Source organism: Ischnura elegans, chromosome 6, assembly GCF_921293095.1.
Source record: "Ischnura elegans chromosome 6, ioIscEleg1.1, whole genome shotgun sequence".
In the NCBI taxonomy this organism is placed as follows: domain Eukaryota; kingdom Metazoa; phylum Arthropoda; class Insecta; order Odonata; family Coenagrionidae; genus Ischnura; species Ischnura elegans.
In genome coordinates, this window is record NC_060251.1 from 36,419,247 (window position 1) to 36,438,967 (window position 19,721).

Sequence of the window (19,721 nt, forward strand, 5' to 3'; positions counted from 1 at the left end):
CTATTAGGAATATTTCTCGGGTTTCCCACCTTGTGTAGATTTGGGTCATAGGTCCCAAAGTTTCGATGAAAGACCGCCATCGTTTTCAGGGGTAGATTCAACCCCTGAAAACGATGGTGGACTTAGTCATCGAAACGTTGGGACCTGTGACCCAAATCTGCACCTGGTGGGAAACCCGAGAACAATTCCTGCAGATCATACGCCGGGAAATTTTTAAATTCTACAATACACTATTAGTTGGTGTCCTTTTAAGGAATCCCTGTCTCCATCATAGAGTAGTAATTGAATCTCATTATCAAAAAAAAGCAACAAATTATTACTCTGCAGACATTGCTGGTTGTGAGTAGATGTGTTGGCTCGCGGAATCAATTCGAGCTCAATGTGGTTAAATTCTCAATCCATGTCAACATAGTGTATTAATATGGACATAAATTGAAAAGAAATCAAAACTGCGAAATAAATTTATTTGTGTTTCATGTTATTAAAAAATTGATTGTTTGATGCGACCCTTTCTGAAATTGCTTCATTTTAAATAAAAACTTTAATTTAAACTTTTTTATTTAAAATTTTATGGTATCGGTTAATGGAGGGAATAAAGTTCAATTTCACTGTGTTCATGGCTTCAATTAATCATTCGATTATATTTCCTTGGAAATATTCACGATCAAAATTAAATGACTCTCAAAGCATCTCACCCTGGGAACGGTAGAGGCAGGTGATAATTTCTTTGGAACAATCTGTGTCACAAAGTGCCGGCAATAAACTGTCTATCCTTACGCAACGTTTCTCCCTCGTCTATTCTCGCGTGTTGGTTGAAGAGGTCCTTTAATGCATCGGTACTTTCCAATTATATATCATCATGCAAATGCTTACAGAAACTATGTACTTGCATAAATTTTAAATGAAATTTTTACCCAAAACATTCAGCGAACCAATGGGCTAAACTCATTTTTAGCACTCGCCTGCTTATCGGTCGCGATTCATCTTTCAGAAGAGTTTTCGTCTACTTCTACGTGATTAATCGAGAAATATCGCATGAGGGCTGGCCGTCTGCGTTTATTTTTAACCCAAAGAAGCCATTTTTGTACGCACTCCAACAGTATTTTGTATTTAACTACCTCAGAACAGCTCCTAATTAATTACCAAGAGGATTGTATAATTAATGTCTGATTTTTTGTCTTCCAATCGCAGGCTTAAGGTCAATGTGCTGTCATGGCACACGAAACAATTAATAATTGCGCTTCGAATACACATGTGCAGATAATTACGTGGACAGTATGTATATGCACGTGATTAGGCTTTGAAACATTATCGAAACATCGATTTTTCTTATAATCCATCTATTGTAATTCTACAATCAAGTTTGAGAGATTTCTATGGTTTCATGGCAAAATTCACGGCTACTTCCAGGTTTTTTCACGGTAAAAGAAATTCACGGCTTATTCACGGTTTTAAGGTTTTCACGGTTGAGTGGGAACCCTGAAACTGTATCACACACACTGGAATTTGCATATATGGAATTTGCAACATAACAACAAAAATATTAGAATCTCTTTTAAATGTATTTAAGCATGTTTCTTGTACTTTTTCAACCCTTTCAATGATGAGAACATTTAATAACTAAAAGTCACAATTGACAGTATGGTAAGCACACCAAATTTAAGTTATCAATAAGACATGTGAAACTGATACGTACGTACATTAACGCAATACATATTCACACTTGACTGTTGAAATACAACCTCATTGACTTCCTAATGTTATACTCAGTGCCAATTATCTCAACTATTTTAATTATCTTCAACAATAATAGTGAACTTTACTTTTACGTGGCATTTCATAATGCATTAACTATATATGCCCAATTCCTAAGTCAAAGAAACGATTAAAACAGAATTAAAAGCACATAGATTAAGAAAGGTTTAACAACCAAAGAGATCACCAAAAAAATGAAACAACAAGCTAAAGTGCAACTTGTACAAAGTTATTTCTAGCAGTGAATCACTTTTAAATACCTTAAAGGCACACACAAAATAAAATCACTGTCCTTTATGTCCTTTTCACACAGTTCCCCAAACAATTATCTCAATTCCCTACAAGATAATCCATATCGATACCTCCACTGCATAAATGCTCAACAATCACCCACCGAATAAAATCCGCTCATCTAGATAGCCCTTATAGCAATAGATGAGTGGATTTGATACAGTGTTGAGCATTTATGTAGAGGAGGTATCGATATTCATTGTGTTCAGTTTCTTATTATCACAATTATCTTCTTATAATCACAGTTTTCAGATGAATATTTTTCAATACGCAAAGAAGGCAAAGACTACAGCCATACAAAATATTGAATCCTGCAAAGAGAAGAAATATATCAAATTAAAAACTAAGAATTTACACGAATTAAATTAATTTATCTCGAATATACCATTATCAACCTTCTCGTAAACAGACAATTATATCTTTTTTTTTCCTAAAATTGTGGAAGTTAAGGGGAAACCATCACTTTGTTTTATCAAGGAGTCTCAGCTACTCCAATCTTTTAAATATCAGACATGATGGCTTTCTCTCAGGTTAAATATTCTGGAGGTAAACTAATCCCCCTAAGTTTGGATATCAGGGCGGGGACTGTCAAAGAGGGTACATCACTCAACAATGATAAACGTATAATGATATGAACATGGAATGTGAGTTGGCTTATACAAGAAAACGTTAAAGTGAAAACGCTTACATTGAAGCTTGACGTGTTAGGAATCAGCAATATGAAGCGGCCTGAAGAGAGAGACTTTTGGAGTGGAAGCTATATGATTATACACACAAGATCACAAAATGGAAATGCTGGGGTTGGGATAATTCTCAGAAAGAGTATCGGAATGCATGTGAAAAGCTTCCTGCGGTACAATGAAAGAATGGAAAGACACATGCATGGACTAGGTTATCCATTCCACCTCCAGACATTGTTTTTCACAAAAACTTTCAGAATTTCATTCTATGATCTATAGATTACCTAATATCATTTCCAATTACCAATTCCAAAATTTTAAAGGAACTAAATACTACTAAAAAAATTGTACTGAATAATGGCTACCCTGAAAAATTGATAAACTTTACCATAAAAATTAATCCAAACTAGCCAGAAGCAGTATCTATGTATAGGTTTCACCCTGGTAAAATAGCAAGTGCTCAATACAGAAGGTTACTCGTTTTAGGGCCACTATCCCACAGGGGAGACAGAAAAATCCTTCAAATAAAATTAGTGTTCAATAATAAATAGTGCCTGAGGAATTTGATTTCACATACCAAGAACAGAATTCTTGTAAGCGATAAAAGTGGCTAAAATTTTCAAAGTGAAATAGCATACATTGGCCAGACTGGATGTAGGTAAGTTTAAAGAGAGGATTTAAGAGCATCAATTGTGCATCAAAATAAAGAACCTGGCATCTCTTCACCAAACATCTGCCAGAAGAGAATCATCTTACAAGGGGAAACCACGAAACTTGCTTGCTTGTGTAGTCGTCGTATCTCCGTGTTTGAAATGACACTGCTTAAATACCTAAATGCCATTATGATGATAAAAAAATAGTCTTATGTCTATGCTTGTCGCAATTGAAATTAATGAAAAAGTTGACGCCGTATGATCACAATGAAGAAAGCAAAATATACAGCCATCACGAAGCCCCGAACCCTGGTCCCCCGGGTGGTAGTCTAGAACCATGCCACTACCCCACCTGACCCGTCTGACGAGTGATGCGATATCATGGAACTATAAGCGGCTTGTGAAAAGTACCGTATGAAAATTAATTAACTACAGCCACACTAAGGCCCATTCAATGGAACCACTACTAGTTCAGGGATGTGTTCACCATTCCGAAGGCCATACAAAATACGGCATTGAAAAAGGTGGAGCAAGTTTCGTGGTCTCCTCTTGTTAGTGACTTCATGCCTGATATCCTACAACTAGAGAAGAAGGGACAAAGACTTGACACGCTATAGCAATATGAATTTCAAGAAGTGTCAAATGTGTGGAAATTAATGTAAACGAAATTTTGTAGCCTTTCCACTTCTAGACCTTCCTTTCCACACCTAAAGAAGGCATGCCCTTTTCTTATCTTAGCTTCCCTACTGCCTCAGATAGCAATGTTTTCATGGACACACAGGAATTCCCCTCTTCCATTCCACCAGACCCATGCATCACTGCTATCACCTTCCCCTTTCTAAGGACAACGTGAGAACAGGAATTCCTTATCCTTTCCTTGCTCCTCGACTCTACGCTCATGAACCCATACCCCACCTCCTAGACCAAACCCCACCCCTGGGAATTCCCCTACCCTTAACACACACCACAGACCATTGAATTTCTGATAAATTTGTTGGAGAAATCAATTTTTGCGTACTACCATATTGTAAGTATAAACTTACTCTATGTTACTATGTACATATATTATCTCTGTCTTCTATTCAAATGTACCAGGTGATGAATTACCACGTCAAAATATAGGTCATTCATTAATAAGCATTGTAAAAATTCTTCTTGACGACATGAAGAAACAATGAGAGTAACGTGATAATGGACAACAATGTGACAATGTTGACAATACAAAACTAACAAAAAGGGTAGTGGAGTGTGACACGAATATGAATAGTGGTATTCGGTTGTATACTCATGATGTTCTGCCGTACTAATTTATAGTGCTTGCAATGTGTTTACAATATGTTTTTTTATTTTTAGTTGCTGCTGTAAATGTATGGGACTAGGCAAAAAACATTGATACACGGTGCCTAGCCATTCAAAGCAGAAAAATTCATGCACAATTCCAAATATTACAAAATTCCAGGTTAATCTTACGTGATTCCTACGATGGATTAGAATTTTCAAACACCCAAAATTAATTCAACACTTTTAAACAATATTATATTTATGTATTTACAAGGACAAGGAATAGGTTAGTTATCACACATTGTATGTAAAACATCAATTATTCAATGCAAGCCAAGAAGCTACTTCAACCTCATAAGTAGATTTTAACGTCATTCTGTTGCCTTGTCTGGCATTCTTTGCTTACATGCGGCTGTGAAAATTCTATTAAGCCACTGCATAAATTATAACATACACATTTCATGCAGGAATATGGGTGTTAAACCGGCAAAATTTCATGTGAAATGAATTTGAAATAAAAGATTTTAAAATTCCAGGTAGGAGCAAACATTCATGAATATGTAATTATGCATAATTGCCAATTCTCCCAGTTTTCCCAGTTGCTGGACACCCTTCACAGAAGGCATGGATTTATAGCATCTTGATGCACACTTGTATTTACTTATCCTTCTTATTACAGAGAATTAATTAAAGGTGCATAATTCTTTAGATGGTATTTTGAAGGAGGCGACCGACAGCTTACGTCATTTGTGCCATGAGGGAAGGGTAGGTAAGGAAGAGTGGAGAGAAACCCGGTGTCAGCATTAGCCTGCTCTTAATGAAAGGCACCACGGAGACCTAAGCTTAACCTCCCATCCGACGGATGGAGTGTTGTCCTTGAAATATCCTCCACACAACATTCAAACAGGGATCGGAGAGTATCTGAAAGTTCTCTGCCACCACCAGTATTTGAATCTGAGCCCACAAGTTGGAAGCCAACACTCTAGCCACCACACCAACTCAATCCCCTTTCTTTAGAATATTTTGAGAGCTTGGTCTTACATGAATGAAAGCCATAAAAGTTTTCCAATGTTTCCACCATATAGCTTAAGAAAATAATTGCATCTTTTGGATCACTATCATCATTCTTGTGAGATTTCCTTAAAAGTATAGGATTTCCGGGGTTCAAATGAAGCAAGAATAGTTAATGACAGGGCTGGAGAGAAGGAATAAAAAGAAATAATTGCAGTATACACATTGAACTGGATGGAAGGAAATTAGAACAATTAAATAAGAACATGTATATAATGGTCAAGAAAGCTGAAACGATGGTTACGAAAAATGTACGAACCAAATTACAATTAAATGGGTATAGATAAAACAAAACAACTTAATGGAAAAATTGAGGTAGTTTGAAGAAAGATGAGGTAAATCAAGGAAAACGATGCTACGAAAAAATGACAGGCAGATGTGGGAGCACTTAATGTCAAAATAACACAGTTAATTATTAAAGAAATGATTAAACCAAAGAGAATTGAAAAATATTAATCTAACCCGATGAGATCCAGGAATGGTGAAAATTATACACATGTTCAGGTAGGGCTTGACAGACAGATAAAGATAATAATCGCTAATCGACAACTTGCACCAGGAGAGACTGAAGATCGTAGATGGTGAATCATTATATAAGGGAAATACGAGGCATATGTTGTATGTTGTTTCCGGGTAAGGTAGAAGTAATAAAATCGCCCGGGATGCAAGAAGCAGCTAGAAACATACACGTCATTGTTTATAAATGCCTAATTCAATATCAAACAACAAGTAAGATATAACTTACACCTATATACACATCCGAGGCGTAATTGTCGCAATCCGCATCCCACAAGCACCGCGTCCCGGTTCTGACGCCGGCCCCCAATTGTTCACCAAGAATCACTTGAACCACATACTTGTATCGCGGAAACCCGAGTTCTGAAAATACAAATAGCGGTTTTATGTGACAAACATGAACTGCGAGAGGTGACCGAGTATGGGTAATGGTAAATCCATAGCAACTCACCCATGACTTTGCGTTTAACGCGTTGAGCAATGCTGCTGGAAAGCAGCGAAGGGTCAGTTTCAGCATAAACTTTGCCAGCAAGTTCCTCTCTCAGCACACCGTGAATGACATCTTTTACGGCACCAGGTCTGAATCTGTAACATGTACATCAACTAAGCATAGTTGAAAAACGCATTGCTCAAGACACATCGAAAACAATGGCGACAAATACCTGTCCCTCACGTGCGGGCGCATTTTAAACTGACCGTCCGAGGAGTCTTCTTCATTTCTCACATCGCTATCTCCATACCTACCAGATCCGCTTTCAGCCGAAACGTCTTTGTCCACAGAGCCTGTTTCACTCACGTCTGCCTGCGAGTCGTTTTCCATTTTCGAGGTACACGTCTCCTCTTTCACACAGTGGCTAAAAACTGTCTATTTCGAAGAAATTTTCATCTAAAGACGGATTCTTTAAATCCAATGAAAAGACATTTTGGTCCACAAAAACGGCATTGTCCCTTGGCACTTTGACGTTATTTGTTGACATTGCTTCATTTGTTTTCGCGGTATTTTAATGGTTCAAATTTCTGCCACTAGGTGCCTTTTCAGCAACGCGCGATTTCGGACTTAATTCAAATTTGCATGCATACACGACATTAACAACAAAATAAAACTAAGTAATGTTGGAATACCATGTAACTGCAAGAATCTCATCAAAGAGATTTTGGAAACAGGAAAATTGATCCCTTGAAAGTTACGTGTTTGGAGTACTATATACTCTATTATGAAAAAATTGTATAAACCTGTTTCAAATTTTTATACATTCTTATACATTGCCATGGTAATATATAAAATTTTGAAACAGGTTTATACAATATTTTCATAGGGGATGTGATGTATTAACCATAGCATCATGATTGACTTAAGGTGGACCAATAATATAGCCTGGGCCGTCCACAGATTTTTTGTGGCTAAGGGTAGAGTTTGGGTGTGAGTGCCCCCTCCCCCAAACAGAAATAGCATTTGAACTTTTACTTATCTAAGTTATGGGCCCCTTGACTGTCCCCCACAGGCGGCCCTGAATATAGAAAGCATTATTACAAAAAGGCCACATATTTCTTCCATCACCAATCCTAAGAAAGGGTTTACACAGTTCATACAATTCTTCAATTACATAGCTTTACATATGAACATAGTTCTTCTCTTTCATCTAAGGCCTCCTTTATATTGCTGCCTACAACTTTCCACAAATGATTATCTTCATCAGGAAAGTGCATCTCCTGATACCGTGGTTGTCTTCTTTTTTTTGAAAGGCTTATATCTCCTTCGATAATGCAATATGCCCTAACATTACAGTTGGTATTTTCTCCCAGATTATAACAATTCTTAAATGAAAGGTCATTCAGGTCGCCTATACTTACTTTGTTTCAGATGATAGAAAGGGATATAATTCCTACCTTCCTATTACAACCTCACACTCGTACGACAACACTATGAATACACAGCGAGCATAAAGGATCCGGTGCAGATAGATTTAATCTGTGAACATAACACAAAGGAAAGCTGCGCAATTCATCAAAAACTGCTATGGCTATCCAGATAATATTACTCAGATGTTACACGAATTAGGCTGAGAGCCACTAGAGAATCCACTGACTTCACTTAGATTGCATTGAGCAATTGAGAATAGGTATCAATAAGAGCAACACACAGAACATCATATTAGAGCCCTACTCTATTTCCACGTCTGACAGAAGCAATAAATTAAGAGAGATAGTTTGCCAAACAGAAAGATATGGGAATCCCTTTATCCACCGAAACATGAAGGAATTCAATAAATACTCGCCATTTTGTTTGAGCATTTGCTTTTTATATGCAAACAGCTGGTGTCCTAACACCCCCTGCCACATGCCTTTCTAGGCAGCTTGGGGATAATATGTAGATGTAGATTAACATTAAAAAGATAAAAAACTCAAATTATAAAAACAATTTATTTGATTAATCATGCAATACAGTCAAACTTTCAATCATATTCTGATATATTTAAATCTTGAACAATATCTGCAGCACTGTTCATTAGTTCTCCATCATCTTCTTCAACTTTAATCTTTTTAACTGGAGGATCCAATTTCTTTTTCTTCAATTTCTTCACCTTCTTGGGCTCATCATCTTCTTCCTCCAAATCATCTTCTTTCCTGAAATAAAAAGAAGAATATCGTTATCATCAAGCAGCAACTTTCTCCTGACAATTTCATGCTCTATATTAAGCATCCCTTGATAAATATAACTTAAGGTGGTATTATAACTACTACCAAAATTGAGTATTACCTGAGGAACTGAATCTTAAAAATCCAATAGAAAAAGGTCCACCATACAGCTGGGACCAATATTGGCATACGATTTTGAGGTTGGAAAAACAGTAAAACCTCCATAAAATGAATTTGTAGGATCAGAAAAAATCATGACTTCACTCAAGGGGGTTTTTCTGTATGGAGATAATATGTATGCCGTGTCTTCACAAGGGCATCCAAGTATTCTGAATGTCATAAAATACTAGTCACTAAATTTTCTCAATCTTAATTCATTCACCATAAAAAACTTTCCCATAGTGATGATAAACAACTATTATTATTTCCCATCAAATACGGTGGCTGTAATCACATCATTTTCAATCTGTATATATGTATTGAAAAAATTGCCTTCCCTGTTGATTCGCTCCATGCCTCATCAATTACTTTCCTCACAGCCAGAAATAAATGGACCACCAACATTAACTCCGATGGATTACGTATTTTCTAAGCCAGTGGCAAATTCAGAAAGGGACCTATATCATTTTTGGAAAATTTTTAAAATTTGTTACTCTTTAAGGTAGTTCTTCCATTAGCTCAGTAAGTTTTTATTCCACCAGCTTAACCCTTTTAGTACCAGCCTTTTTCTACCTGGTATACGCAAAGAATGCCAGGGCTTTTTTGATGAATTTGCACGATTTTACTTAAAATTTTATAAAAATTCTAATATGAATGTGTTGAAGCTAATTTTTTTAAATTTAAACTTCTAATACTTACGTCATTGATTAAAAAGTTCACCTATGTAGTTATCTCTTCTGTACAACTTGGGAAAAATATTTAATTTTTAAATTAATTTAAATACACCCAGCGGATAGATCGGCCAGCTGGCACTAAAAGGGTTAACAAACACTCTTTAAAAAAATCCTTGTTTACCCATTCCAGACCTTAGACACATCATCACTGAGGGGCATTGCATACCATCACACACCCTGCAGAAGGTAAAGCCTGGAGCCAAGCGGTTAAGCCGCAGTACCCTTTGCTCCAGTTCTACTATATGCTCATAACATCAATATCGATGGAAAAAATTACCTTGAAAAGTAAAAGTACATATTTTTACAAAAATTCACCCTAATGTATTTTCCATTTTGGGCTGAAGTGCAGAATTCATGGTGTGGCGTTTTCATAATTGGAGTGGTTCGTTAGGTTTTAATCCATTCAGAGTGTCAGAGACCACAGACTAAGACTTTGAAATAGGGAGGTTTCCCTAAAATTTTTGAAATATGGCGTTTTCAGTACAAGGGTTTTACTGTAAATTATTCAGCAGTATATGACAGCCATGAAATTCCAACAACCCCTTAGAACAATTTTGGAAAATACTTTGAGACAATATCGATGGCAAAGTTCTAACAACACGTTTCTCAATATTTGGTCTGCCTGACACTGATATCCTAAATAAAGTGTAATAACATTAAAAAATAGAATTCAAGCAAAAAACAACTCTTTGTTGGCAAGCATACGCTTATTTTTCAGTTTTATGAGTTTTTTGTCTTTAATTTTAGCGTAGAATTAGAAAAATTAATTCCTTTTTTTGCTCTTCTGAAAAGTTGCAATTTTTGAGTTTCGTGTTGCTAGAACAGCCATCGATATATTTTTTTTACGATAAAGTTTCTTCAAAAAAGTTACGGAAAGTAAACCAAGTGCAGTTAAGGCAAGTGGACAATAGCCAATGGCAGACTGTGCCTCTGAAACAAAAGTACTGATCAACTCTAGGACTTGGTGGAAGATCTGAGAAGTTTTCTTACAATCAATTTATCAAGAAAATCTTATATCCTTCATCATCCAGATAAATATCACCCAAAATAATGATTAAAAAACCAGCAATCACAACATGGCAGCATGTTTTGAGCAATGATTCAGTCAATAGGCCTGTCCTCCTGAAACCATTACAAAGCAAATCCTCATTCACAAAAATGAAAAAAATTGCAGTCTCTTTCATATTTTGAGGGGAACCTTATTTTAGACCCAGCCTTATGATAGCCCACCCAGATCCTCCATTTGCTACCATTTCATACATATTAATAATCAGGGTTCCCACTCTACCTGAACAATGAAATTCACGGCTTTTTCCAGGTTTTCACGGTTATTTTTCACGTTTTCACGGTTTTTTTTAAGGTTTTCACGGTCTCAATTTTGCTAAATTCACGGTCCGTTAATAAGCCAACAATAAGAAAATCACTGGCCGTATATCAACAGAAAATTAATGTACGCGAAAAACGCCGTGAATGTTAACGCCGCAGTGAAAAGTGATATCTGTTATGACGTGATCTATCGTTTCCAAAATTCAGGGCCGACTAAAGGACCAGCCCAACCGCGCTCTTGCCCGGACGCCGAATACCCTTCGGACCTTCTTCAGTCCAGACACTCGAGGTCCTTTTTTAATTCCTCGCTGACAATGAGAGATTGTTTTTTGCGCACGTTGTTATTACTGCACAGTAACCGAATTTCCCCCACCTCAATATTTCTTATTTAACGGAAAATATTTTATTTAAATTGTTTATAGAATATAATAAATTGATTCTTTCTTATTCAGCGGAAAATATTTTATGAAAATTGTTAATAGAACATAATAAATCGAAAAACAATTTCATACACCGTATTAGCACGATTCTAAGACTACCCTCCTTTTTAGGAACTCCACTAGGGGACAATTTTTCTTTATTAATAACGATACGATTATAAAATGAATGCGGAAAAACGATCAATGCTTAATTTTTTTTGCTAGATTGCCTATGTCCCAGGAAACGCAGGATTTTGGCGAGTAATTAAGAAATTCATTAAAGGTTTCAAAACAATATTTTAGATAATAACAGGAATAGTAGTACTAATTTATCAAGACTTATACGTCATATTGTTGATTCGACCCATATCTCTTTCAAAATTCTGAATGTTTGCTCTCCACTCGGCATTTACACTGCTATTATGGATTTCAGTCAGATGTAAAAATTCTTATCCATCAAACACCATTTCCAGTACACGTATTCACGAGAGCAATGTGCATGTTGTGCCTAAAACAACCGCATTCGCCGGTGCAGTGACTGGTTGTGAGATGGATCACGAAGGCCAAAAATAGTCAATTACTTGAATTGTTCCTGTCTAATGAATATATTTTCAATACAATTGAGGTAGTGTGTAAAGCATGAACAATGTTGCGTTAATCGTCAGCGGCACGCCCACCTGGATCTTCGCCTTCATATCTCCACTTGTTTTCTCCAGGTAGCTCACTCTACCCCCACCCCTACCGTCATGTGCTAGCGGACAACCCAAGGCGCTCTGCAATATTCACGCGCATCTAGCCCGGATTCTTTTCTTCATGTTCAATTATTTTCAGTCCATCTCTTAAAGTTCTCAATAGTTTCTTCGGAGGGGCCATGGTCGGAAGACGACTAAAATTAAACTAGTGAAAATGACTTTATTAAACCCACATGGAAAACACTCGGTGGTTCGAAGTCCAGCCACCCCGGAAAGTAGGGAACCACTCGTACGAGGTGAAGTTCAGAACTGATGCTATCGCGTACGGGGGTACGCAGAGCACACTGCAGAGGGCGAAGCGTGACCATAGGACTGCGCCATGAAATTTTTTACCCTAAAGATGCCCATTCTTTTCTAATTAGCGTAGCGCCAGATGATCAGATGAATTCGGATTGTTAGTAGGGAGAAACAAAAATCCTGAGAAGATATCCCTTCGTCAGTAACTCTGACAAGTGAGACTACTAGTAGTAGTATAGCTCGTAAATTGATAACTGATAACAACCTGGTATCATGTTTTCGGAACGAAATGCCGAATTAACTGCCGTAAGCTCAGCTACGAGGATATCGCGTTTCGCCAAAAATCACCATCGTATTTTCCATCTATTTCCTTGCTTAAAATACGTCATGTGTGATCTCGTTTTTTTTAACGTGCAAATTACTAACATTTCAATCTAATAAAAGCATAATAGCAATTACTGAATATCATCGTTAGATATCTTTTGGGCTAATAGGTGATTCATGCAGCAGTTGACCTCCATAAACTGGGAACTTCGAAGCAGTTAGGCTGAAAAAGGTCAGTTGGTGAGAAGAGGGGGGAGCGCGAAACACGTTTCTATTGTTCTCGTTTAACTCGATATTCTTTTCGAAGCTAAGGTCTTCGTTATACAATCCCTGCGCGAGCTGGGACCTGTTTTTATTTTGAAGAAGAGGAAAGCGTCAGAAGGGGGAGGCGAATGGTGAATGGAGGGGGATAAAGGTTGTTGGGAAATACGCTAATGTTACTTTCCCACGGCACTGAGCTTCTCCCAATGGTAGTTCCATCTCTTGGAGAGGATTCCAACTACGTGCTTGTCGTTATTAGCCATAAATGACACATTGTATTTATTTCGTCTCATTTTCGTCAAACGATGGATGCGGGAAAATTCTGCGTCGGAACCGCGATCTTCAAACGATCAATGCGAGAAACGATACGTCGGGGAACGATAGATGCGGGAAAAAATTAAATTGTCTATAAGGAACTTTATTTGGGACCAGAAACGGCGAACGATCAATGCGGGAACGATAGATCGAGGTTCCACCGTATAACTTTCTTTTGAAAGCGGCAGTGTAATGACTTCTTTTCTCTGCTATTGTAATACTCTGAAACCAAAACTGAATCGATCTCTCTAATCAGAGGCAAATCATGTTCCCTTCTTACCATTGCTCTGGGAAAAATGGAACGACTATGTAGCATAATTAATCGTAGAGGGCGTAACTTGGTGGAAATCCATAATATCACGAATACAAGGATCAAGGAAATAGCAAAGTTCTTGATCCCTGTATTCGTGAGACTATGTAGCAGTTTATATCGCGACGGCATTGAGGCTTTAACGACACAAACAAACAGCATTACCTTAGATAGCACAAAGCGGAGGAACTGGATCACCACCGACGGTAAATAACTCCACACAAACTTTCCGGTTGCGACGTAAAACTGGCAAGTTCCAGGTCGACGCATGCGACAATCGTGTAATGCTGTGTTGCCATAAGCGGAAATCTTCTCTCGTTTTCAGGGCCGCAATGCGTGAGAATTAGTAACGTCACGCCGAAAGCTCGCTGTCACCCGGTTCAAACGCAGGGAGCGTAGTGTCCACAGCGCATGGCAGGTTGTCAAGGCTAGCGGTCTTCCAGTCATAGGATTGAGGGTGTTGAATAAACGTTCAAATTTTTCGACACAATGGCCATCTAGATTTAGTTTCGAAAGTGGTTGCTGCAGCCAGTGGGAAGGCTAATTGGGTGGAAGGGGGACTAAGCAGTGACCGAGGGAGGGGAAACCAAGCCATTTGAGGAAAGTAAACAAGCTGATGAGAAGTGGTGTCATATTTTAGGAGGGGGAGAGAAAAGGCCTGCGCTGGGGAAAGATGTTTTTTTCTTCAGGCAACATTCGTTCCCACGCTTTTCTGACCCATGCGACCGCATGCGACGATGCTCGTCACAATGAATAGAAGTGCGCTAGCTACGAACGAAGATGAAAATTTCTGGGAAGGTATTATTATCAAGATTGAGAGATTTTTAAGGTTTTAAGACGAAATTCACGGCTATTTCCCGGTTTTTTCACGGTAGAGGAAATTCACGGCTAATTCACGGTTTTAAGGTTTTCACGGTTGAGTGGGAACCCTGATAATACACAGCACAGGGCCAGATTTCAATTCAGCCATCCGCCCCTCGAATTTGCACCAATTTTCTTGAGAACATGCCATGCAATAATATAAAATTCAGAAACTCAAACAACAAACCAAAATTTAATTTCTTCTTCAGACTCGTCAGATGAAGGGAAGAGCACCACAGGGCCAGTTTCTTTGTCATTCTTCTCAACTTTCTTAGGTTTCTTGATAACAGGAATTTCAAAATCGTCGCCCTATGTAAAACAAAAAAGCATAAGAATTCGTACATTAAAAATAAATCTCTTAAAAGTTCTTTTTGTGGTCATGTAAATTCATTCAAAATCTAGAATGACAGGGAATTTAAAAAGAAATAATGAAAATAGAGCATGCTAAAATGAAATACAGAGGAGCCCCGCTAATCCGAAATCCGGTAATCCGAAAATCCGCTTAATCCGAAATCAAAATCAGGAAAAAACAAAGCTTTGTAAAATCTAGAAAAAACATGGTAAAATTTATTTTTGAAAATTACAGTATGTTTTTAGGTTGGAAAATGTAATAAACAGAATAAAACAGTGTCACAGAACAACGTAGGTTGTGCTGTGACACTGTTTTCTGAGGCTTCTCCAACGTAGGTTGTGCTGCTACCTATCGGATTTCTTTGCAACTACTAACTCAAGCGGTAGCCGTGCAGAGCATTGCCGTACGGCGTACATAATGAAGTTGGTTGTTTCTCATACCGTATGGACGTGAAACGGCGTTTCGGCGATTAATTTATGTAGTTGCACGTTGTATTTAATAATTTATCGTTAAATTAATAACAGTCCGCTTAATCCGAAATATTCGCTAAACCGAAATGGGTCCGGTCCCAATTATTTCGGATTAGCGGGGCTCCACTGCACCGTATTTCTCCGAATATAGTCCCCCCCCAAATTTTGAGGCTTCAGTTTCGGGAAAAGTTAAAGAAAAAAAAAGGTGTTTGAATATTGTCCCCCCTTCACTTTTACCTTGGGCATTTTTGGAAAAAAAACGGGGGACTATATTCAGACATATTCGGTACTTATACTACTTTCACTTGCAACAAGTAATAAAGTAGATTTGTTGATGACACTTCACTTTTTACATTCCACAATACATTTTTACTGACCATGTCTTCAACATCTAACTCTCTGTTGTGAAAGCATTTGTCTTCACCAAGTATAGCAAATCTAATGGACTCATCACAACATAAATGCATTCATTTTAACTCGTTGTACTTTTATTCCCAATCCCTTTCAACCTTATGCAGAAGCAAAGCAATAAGTGAGCAGAATCAAATCAGCCCACAGTGGGCTCAGCCAAAGAAAAAACTGCAAAAAAGTTCTCCAGGATTCATCACCAGTCAGATTACCTGCACACTTTTGAATACTTTAAGTTGTTGTGCGACTTTTGATAGCTGTCCATTCTTTAACATGCAAAAGATTTTTTTTTTAACTCAGACCTTCATGCCATCCACATTAAAACCAAATTTTTATGAGCCACCTAAAATCCTGGAGAAATGAACCGTTGTACCTACATTTTCATAGAAGTGTAGGTATATGCAGCGATAACTTTTTATGACAAATTCTAGAAATTACAATAACATCTGAGCAGCAATGTGCAGTTACATCAATGATAGTACGGAGCAATGGTAACCACTACATACATTAATACACCAAAATTTCATACACTTATGGCAACTGCATGATCAGAAGCCTTAGAGGCACAAAGAATGGTTAGCTACTCAGCAATAAATCCTCATTAAATTATGAATATATACCTTGTCAGTTCCTGTTTCTCTCTTTGCTTTTTTCTGAGCATTCAATTTATTGTAACTCTCCCAGAACTTGAATAGTGGAGTTCCTTTGTTTTTCATGTTTGTCTCCCATTCCAAGATAGCATTTCGGTCATGTACAGAGAAAGACACTTTCCTATGGCTTTCAATAACTTTTGCATTTTCTTCAACCTTTTCTAAGACCTGCTTCATTTTTCTGCAGTAATTCGCCACTTTACAAGTTTTGTTGAATTTTCTAATCTGTAAGAGATATCAATAAATTCATAAAATTCTGATATATAGGAGTGAGCATATTTCAAATCCTCAATAAGCACAGTTTTCAAGTAACTTTTAAATGAATATAACTCAACCAAAGCTGGATTACTAATTGCAAATAAAATATTTTTTTTAATTTTTCTTTAACTTATTTAAACATTGACCAAAACTTCAAAAGCATAAGATTCCAAGGGCAAGGTGAATATCACGTCACAGCTTCCATGAAAAAATTTTTTTTTTTTAATGGCTGCTTCTGGCTGCCAACATCAGCCACAATTACACCTGAAATCTGATTCATTCGAATAATTCAGTAGATGGAAAGGAATAAGTAACGATGAGAAAAACCTTCCTCATTCAGCAATTCTCTCATAACATAAAAATAAAAAAATAGCTAAATAGGAGAATTGAGTGGAGAGCTGTGTCAAACCAATTTTCAGATTAATGAAATTTGATGATAAATCATAAGCCAAAATATCAACACTAAACATCCTTGATGTTGTTAATGTAGGCTAGAATTTACTCAGTGGTCTTTTACAACTATCAGAACTTCACAAAACAACCTTAAACTATATGTGCAGGCCAGTGATTTGATAAATCAATGCAGCCCTCATATATTACAATGCACTTGAGAAGTAGGAGTTTTGTAGGCACAAAGGAATATTGGACTCTTATATCAGTAGTCCAAAACCTAACCTACTAAGCCACCTAACAACCCACATTTACACTACTCGAAACAATCAATTACTACAAAAGATTTTCATATCATGGAAGCTGAAACAAAGATGGCAAATCTTGAACACGTACAATCATCCTAATTGAGAAGATTTATACATACCTCCATACACAGGGGAATGACTAGGTCAGGAAACCCTATTCTGTGAGATTCTGTAGCCAAATACATAAATATATGTTCATACACAGCATCCATTACAGCATCTTTGAAGCCATTTTCCTGCAACTGACTTTTAGATAACCTCAGGATACAATTGAAGTTCATTGGCTTCATTGAAACTTTCGTATGTTTCTTATTGAAGTTGAAATGTAAAATCTGAAAGATTTATAAAAATATTAATACAAACCTAACCAAATACCGGACACATCTCATTATATTAACTTTAGATGCTAATCAAACGTTAAATTTAATTTAGCTTTGAAGAACTTTTTTGTGATCAAATAAAACATAAAAAACAGTCTTAAGCCAATGACATATCATAGGAAATAATAGCTGAAGTTGAAATATGTCATAAAAATTACACTACAGGATAGTTTCCAATTTTTTTCCTTGCCTCGATCAGAAGTTTAGAATGGCTGGAGCATATATTTGATACAGTTTGAATTTAACGGATGGTATTTTACCCAGTTAGTTATGAAATGAATCTTTCATCAGAGAGAAAACCGAAGCTCATTTGGCATATCTTATCTTGGAATTCAGGGCAATCTTGTGCAATAATGACTCTTCCCCTGTCGCTGGATCAGACTTCATAACAACTTTCTATTTTCAATAACCCTAACTTATCTTGGACTTCTGGTCTGAAATTTTAAAATTTCCCTGACTTTATCAATGGAAAAGCAGTCTTACCCAGATTAAAGTAACACAGTTACAAATTTTCCACACAATACAAACAGAAACACTCAACCAACCACAGTCTTGGCACGTAGGCCATTCTCAAGGTAAGTAGCTCAAGCCACAAGGAGGCTTGTGTGAAGCAGGTATACCCTGACGATGGCGTTATGTGCCAATGGCTACTTCAGTGAGATATATATTGTGAGAAAAATTTACTGTGTTACTTCAATGTGGACATTACACACTTCCACTAAGAGAAGTCTGATATGCTTCCTAAGGAAAGCAGTCTAACATATGGATTTTATGGAAAAATGCAGTAAGATATACTGTGAAATAAATTCCAGCAGCTTCTGCATTTGAAATGAAGTCAGCACTACCCAGTGCTGCCTAGACAGGGCGGCAACAAAATTTTACCATGCGAACGCAGAACACTCCCCACAATCAACCATAATTTTCATCTATTTACTGTGCATTTGGAGTTTGTTTTCTGACCACATCCTCATTTTCCCCATATTTCTATGAATTCCAGTCCATATTTTTTTCTGTGACAGGCAAGAACCCTGCAGATGGTGTAGCGAGCACCTGAAGACTATGAAATCTACTGAAAGCTGAGATTGAAGGAATGATTTTCAGCACAAAACAATTAAAATTGGGCCTAGGTTGAAATCATGGATTTTGTATTTTAACCTAAGGACTTTGTTATACATCATCCAGAGTATTTTTTGCATGAAAGTATAAAGAAAGTAATTAAATGAACAGCACACTCAGAGGCTTTATCACATGCACAAAATCAACTTTGGATAAGATTTCCAGTAGGATTTCTCATGGCCATGGAATCCACAATGGATAACAAAATAAATCAGTATCATGTAAAATGCTATCATAAAGAATACAAGAGAGAAAAAATGCACGAAAGTACACCAGTTTCAAGCAGTCAATAAATAAAGCATCAATATTACACAACTTTCATTAATTATTTAATTCCTGGGCTTTGTGGCAGCAGAATGTTGTGTTGGTAACCTAAGAGGTTTTACAATGAAAAATGAGATCGTTCTCATTGAGAGAAATTTTTCGCTTTTACTTATACATCCTTATTGCCACATGTTCCTTTGAGTGTGGGGCTTCCAAAATGCTCTATTAAATTCAGTTAATTCAGTTGCAGATCGCAACCGCAAGGTCATAATAAGTTTCATTTCTGTGGAGTCATAGTGACCCTCTCATAACTGCTTGTAAATTGGACGTACAGTTAGTCCTCCTCCGACACACATTTGATTTACGAACTTTCAGAAATACGAGCATTCAAAAATTTCAAATTTGGCACCTTTCGGTTTGGCCGATGCTACGCAGTGTGGCGTAGAGGAACTCACACTTTGGGCATAATCTGAACAACGTATCATTGACTACGGTGTGACTAGTTCAGCATTTTGCCCATTCTTCCTTACTCCGGAGAGCTAT

The 19,721-nt window shown here is 37.1% G+C and overlaps 2 protein-coding genes across 2 annotated transcripts in view; both read right to left on the reverse strand.

The window, feature by feature from the left end:
• Positions 1–1,546: 1,546 nt before the first annotated feature.
• Positions 1,547–7,228, reverse strand: LOC124160195 (dynein light chain Tctex-type protein 2B-like). The gene is made up of 4 exons (XM_046535971.1): positions 6,910–7,228; positions 6,699–6,832; positions 6,477–6,610; positions 1,547–2,357 (listed from the first exon to the last, which is right to left on the reverse strand). The coding sequence occupies exons 1-4, from the start codon at positions 7,065–7,067 to the stop codon at positions 2,310–2,312; spliced, it is 474 nt and encodes a 157-aa protein (XP_046391927.1). The 5' UTR covers positions 7,068–7,228; the 3' UTR covers positions 1,547–2,309.
• Positions 7,229–8,649: 1,421 nt separating this feature from the next.
• Positions 8,650–19,721, reverse strand: part of LOC124160381 (nucleolar complex protein 2 homolog) — a 29,156-nt gene continuing 18,084 nt past the window's right edge. Inside the window, exons 10-13 of the mRNA XM_046536215.1 lie at positions 17,538–17,750; positions 16,433–16,687; positions 14,770–14,891; positions 8,650–8,872 (exon numbers count right to left, since the gene is read on the reverse strand). Coding sequence (XP_046392171.1) covers positions 8,701–8,872; positions 14,770–14,891; positions 16,433–16,687; positions 17,538–17,750 — 762 coding nt within the window. The 3' untranslated portion in view covers positions 8,650–8,700. The remainder of the gene's footprint in view (positions 8,873–14,769; positions 14,892–16,432; positions 16,688–17,537; positions 17,751–19,721) is intronic.

Coding starts and splice junctions, on each gene's coding strand:
- LOC124160195 (XM_046535971.1), bottom strand. CDS start 7,067: ATGGAAAACGACTCGCAGGCAGACGTGAGTGAAACAGGCTCTGTGGAC. Junction 6,833..6,909: donor CGCCCGCACGTGAGGGACAG/GTATTTGTCGCC, acceptor TACATGTTACAG/ATTCAGACCTGGTGCCGTAA. Junction 6,611..6,698: donor CGTTAAACGCAAAGTCATGG/GTGAGTTGCTAT, acceptor TTGTATTTTCAG/AACTCGGGTTTCCGCGATAC.